The sequence below is a fragment of the Silurus aristotelis genome (assembly GCF_946808225.1).
Source record: "Silurus aristotelis genome assembly, chromosome: 20".
Lineage (NCBI taxonomy): Eukaryota > Metazoa > Chordata > Actinopteri > Siluriformes > Siluridae > Silurus > Silurus aristotelis.
This window is the reverse complement of record NC_139593.1, coordinates 19,026,307-19,031,532: the sequence shown is the minus strand read 5'-3', so window position 1 is coordinate 19,031,532 and position 5,226 is coordinate 19,026,307. Positions and strand designations below refer to the sequence as shown.

Genomic DNA, 5,226 nt, shown 5'->3' with positions numbered 1-5,226 from the left:
AAAAAAAGTTTATTTGAAAAGCATTGATTGTTTTAGGAACGCCTCTAAACACTGTCTGTTTACAAGTCTGTATCGATTAGCATTGCTAATTTCGTTCCTAAAAACGGCTTAGCCTTTTCCACCGTGCCAGACGAGCGTATTAACCTCTTGGCAACAATGATCCATTATATATATATATATATATATATATATATATATATATATATATATATATATATATATATATATATGTCCGTATATAAGAACTTGACATCATATTTATTGATGACAAACATATTTTGGTCAATATAGTGCAATAAGTGAAAAAGCATTGGGGGAAATAATAATTGAGAAAAGAAAAAAACGGAGGGAAAAAAAGAAAGAAAGAACAAGATAGAATTGCGAATGATTGTATAAAAATAGGTTACATTAAAATAGTATTACACAACATAATTATTACTTCAATTCTCGTTTATGAATTTGTTTCTTTTTTTTCTTCTGATAACATATTAAAATACATATTAAGAATGAATGAATCATTTTTAATATATAATAATTCCTCTAATGATAGCCTGGAAGACCAAGGTTGGCCTCCCATTTTTTTCTTTCTATATACTTTTTTTTTTCTCAAAAAAGTGCAGACGGCATACAAAGACACTTCTTTTTTTTTTAAATCTTTAAATGATGCAAAAGTCTCTTCGACACTGGAAATGGAAGGTGGAGGATTTGGAGGTTTGGGAAGATTTAGGAAGGGGGTTGTTTTGGGGGAAGGGGGTTGTTTTGGGGGAAAGGGGTGCATGGGAAAAAGGAGGGGACGGGTACGGGGTGTGCCACCGCTGAAAGAAAGCCACTTGTACAATGCAAGCTACAATAAATGATCAAAAAATTACAAACGAAAAAGCTTGTACAGAGGGATCGTGGTACAGGTCATTAATGATGAAGAATCAAATAATGTTCAAAAATACATGGAGATTATACCAATAAATACTTACTTACTTACAGACTAGAGCAGAGGAATTGTCCTGCACAGTTAGATGCACTGCAGTACAGTGTTCTTTATTTTTTTTTTCAATTTTTGTATTGTTAAAGTTCTGTGTGAATATACTCCTGAAAAAAGAAAGGCAAAAAAAAAAAAAAAAAAAAGCAACGTACTTGGATTTATCTGTACAGCTACGTTTGTTTTTGTTTGTTTATTTAAGTGTATTTAATTCAATCGTCAACTTAAAAAAATAGATTTTGCGATTTTTGCATCACCGGTTTTCGTACCACAACTCGTGCTTTCATCCCGAGAACATTTTTTTTTCTTTTTGAAAATTTCCTTTAATGTCAAGTATCTTTAAAAATTAAAGTAAGACAGTTTGGCACACCCCTTTGGAGGATTTTCGTTTGTTGCCTTTGTTCTGTTGTTTTCTTTAAAGTTGGCGGCGTACATCGTACGCCCCCGGTGCACCCTTCGCAAGGAAATAGGGGTGAAAATCCCTAACAGTATGCATGTTCATAGACAAGGTTTAAAACTGGCTAAATGTTGTCTGTTTCTCAAGAACTTCGAGGTAATCCGGCTCCATTTGGAGTTTCGCCTTTAGTTCCAAATATTCGTTGCGGTTTGGCTCCACGAAGACAGTACTTGGAGCAGAATTGTACAGCATAGTTTCTCTAATTCCCTCGGGATGCAAGAATTGCCTCCGTACATCGAAATTTGGGTTGTACGTGTAAGATCCAGGACTGGGGTACTTGTAATCGTATCTATTTCCGGCACTGTTTGGAGTCTTGTCTGGCTCTAAGATCCCTCGGAAGAAATGCTCGGCATCCTGAGCGGTCGACGGCTCCTCCCGAGGTTCGATGGTACTAACGGTGTACGTGGGACTCCTTGACGCTGGGTCCCGCTCTTCCTGGTTGGGGTTTCGGTAGCCAACCTTCAGCTCATGCAGATCAGGATAATCCTCCACAGCAGTACCTTCTCTGGACCTATAAATGGGGTTCTTGCACATGTTCCCAAGAGTATGGGGGATGTACTCATAGACATGGCCTGCTGGGTGTTTGACTTTGGGGACCGAGCGATTGCTATAAAGACTGTACTGGAGGTTAAAGGAGCTTACATCCGAGTTGTTGGTGCTGGTGCGGTCACTTTGGGACTTTTTCCGCCGTTTCATGACCACAACGAACAGCCCAGCAGCCACGAAAACAGACATTATGAAGACCAGGAGGAGGCTAAGGATAAGGACTGACAATGGAACGGTGCTTGAAGGAGGGTTGAACCTCAAAGGAGTCTCCGTGGTGACTACCTTCGTTTCCAAGGTGGCTTCCGAAGGAGCTACTGTCGACACAACAATATCCGAATAATCTGGGCACAGTTGTTCCGAAAGGAGGCTGCGCAGGTCTTGCCCGGCAAGTCTCTTTGGAGTCACGCACACGACATCGTTAACCACAGTGCCAGAGTTGAGCTGCTCCAGCCATATTTTCATGCCTACTACATCACACGTGCAATCCCATGGATTTTCAAAGAGATCCACTTGCACCAAAGCCTTGAGTTGATCGAGGACACCGCTGACAGGCAAGTTTTGAAAGTGGTTGTTGCGTAGATTGAGCCTTGAGAGGGACATGCTAGAAAAGACACCTCCCGGCAAGGTCTTTAGAAGATTGTTGTTCAGGAAAAGCAGCTGGAGGTTTGGCACGAAACGGAAGCTACCTGCAACTACCTCTTTGATTTTGTTGTACTCTAAATACAAGTACTGAAGGTTCTGGAGCCCAAAGAACATGTCTGCGGTGAGCTTGTCAATCAAATTGCCATTTAAGTACAACCTGCGCAGGTTGATTAAATCCCCAAATGCCCGGTCATGTATGAGTGATATCCGATTGTTTCCCAAGTGCAACAAATCCAATCCCTCCGCCTCGACGAAATCCGATCGGCGCACAACAGGGATGTAATTCCCAGTGAGGTACATCTTTTTGGGATTATACGGCTTGGGCTTTAGATCCGATATGCTCTCGATTTTCCTTTCCTGGCAGTTGACGTTGAGCCCAAGATCCGAGATCTGAAGGTTGCACGTGCATGCTGTGGGGCAATCCAAAGGCACGGGAGATTTGGTCTGAAAAGCTATGATTGGCCCATAGTTGTAGGGATTGCCCGGGATGCGAGAGGTGGGCTTGGACCTGGTCTTGTTGGACTGCCGAGTGCCTTTGGTAGGTCGGGATGAGGATCTCAGCACTGCTGAGGATGTGGCAGAGGAAGTCACTGCCACTGGTGTCGTCTGGAAATATCCGTTCGTACTAAGAGGTGGCGGCGGGCGCATCTCATATTCCGAAATGGCCCTACGAGGGCAAAGCTCCTGCTTGGAGACCTCGTCGAGATCGCGGCCATGCAGACGGAACGGAGTCTCGCAGACCACCTCGCCAACTAACGCTGTATAGGCGATGCTTTCCAGCCACGCTTTAAGCGAGATAAGTTCGCAAGAACAATTCCAGGGATTCTCTTCTAGCTGTAATTCCACCACTTTGTCCATATGCTCCAAAAGGCCAATGTAAGGAAACATTTTCAAGCGGTTGCCCCTGAGATCCAAGTGGGTCAAGGGCACATTTCGGAAAATGTTAGTAGGCAGCGATGACAAAAGATTGTCATTCAAAATAAGCACAGTCAGATGGTGGAGCCTGCTGAGAGCACTGGGTTCAATAATACTAATAAAATTGTAATCAATCTGAAGGTATTCCAGGTTTTCTAATCCAGTGAACGTATCATCCCTAAGAACATCTATTTTGTTGTTGTTCACGTGCAACCGCCTTAATCCCTGCAGTCCATTAAAAGCTCCGGTCTCCATTTCCGATATGTCGTTGTTGCCTAAATGCAAAATGGTGACTCCGGTGTAGTTGATGAAGTCGTTGACGGACAATTTTTTCAGCAAGTTCCCCGTCAGGAGAAGGTGATAGGTGGGGAAATTAACCGGGCTGATCTCCGACAGTCTCACAATGCCCCGGTTTTCGCAGCTGACCGCCAGGACGCCCTCTTTTTCCTCGCAAGTGCACAAATTCCTACAGATCTCCCCATAATTGTCATACATCTCAACCAGGCTCAGAGAAGCGGCAAGCAGCAAGATTAGTGTCAGTATCCAGACACGCATTTTCATCGGATTGAATGGCGCCCTTCACTGTAGTGCCGCTGCAGACTGTGGTGTCATCTAGAAGAAAAAAAAAAAGGCAGAAAGAAAAGAGGGGCGATCAATTTTTTTTTTGAAGAAAGAACAGCAAATAGACTAAAGGATCTTTACAGGTAACAGACACGAGTATAGCGGATGTGGTTGTCTTTGCTTTTCTTTTTTTGGGGGGGAGAAACCTTTTGCACGCCAGCATACTCGGGTTCGAGAACAAAAAATCAATCATTTACCCGAATTCTTAAAAAAAAAAAGGCATTTATTTGACTCGCATGCATTCATTAGTCAAACACGGCGACTGTGCGGAACATTCCAGACAGAAGAATCACCTCCAAAATTAACTATGGATACCTTGTTTCGACGTTTCGTTTGTTTAGATGACAACAAGGAACAACACTGTAAGTGCTCGGAGGAAATTTTATGGGCAGAAAAGAGCAATTACGCGATTCTTAAGGACCCTGAAGACAGGAGCATGCATTCTGATCATCACCCCATTGCTTTTGCAGAAATCTGTCCACGCTATAAAAGCTTCGAGCTCCAGGTGACGAGAAGATCTCACCATCCTTATTCGAGCTACTCACCCCGCATATCCGATCCGTCCTGTTTTTCTGATCTCTAACGCCGGTCTAGTTTAATTCGGGTTCAAACAGAGCCAAAGCCTTCAGCGTGTACGTGTGCAAGTGTACGTGTGCAAGTCTGAGTGTGTGTAAATCTGATGATGCCCCATGCATCTCGGTGCGAAGAAGAAAAAAAAAAAACGCTGATCATGAAAGCAAAACACTCTGATCACTCTTTCTTCCAAAAAAAAAGAGAGAAGAAATCTCTTCATTTAACATCCATGGATGATTTTCATCATTCATTCACTCTCTTGGATTAGAAGATCCGAGGTCTGCTGGTGATAATCCGGCGTTTCTGCGGGTTCTCATGATTCATGCAAATCAACATCCACCTTCTTTTTTCCTTCCCTCACTCTTTCTCTCCCCCCCTCTCTCTCCGGTACCGGAGACACTCGCCGACGCACGCAAACGCAAACACACACACACACACACACACACACACACACACACACACACACTAAGATAGATAGATAGATAGATAGATAGAT

General features: G+C 43.1%; 1 protein-coding gene across 4 annotated transcripts in view; it reads right to left on the bottom strand.

The window, feature by feature from the left end:
• Nucleotides 1-1,034: 1,034 nt before the first annotated feature.
• slitrk5 (SLIT and NTRK like family member 5) overlaps nt 1,035-5,226 on the bottom strand; it is a 293,958-nt gene continuing 289,766 nt past the window's right edge. For 3 of the 4 annotated variants that reach the window (XM_083522308.1, XM_083522307.1, XM_083522309.1), the window contains one exon: nt 1,035-4,148. In XM_083522308.1, coding sequence (XP_083378434.1) covers nt 1,488-4,097 — 2,610 coding nt within the window. In that variant the 5' untranslated portion in view covers nt 4,098-4,148 and the 3' untranslated portion in view covers nt 1,035-1,487. Of the gene's footprint in view, nt 4,149-4,702; nt 5,159-5,226 lie in introns of those variants that run through there. The other variant, XM_083522310.1, reaches the window with a different exon arrangement.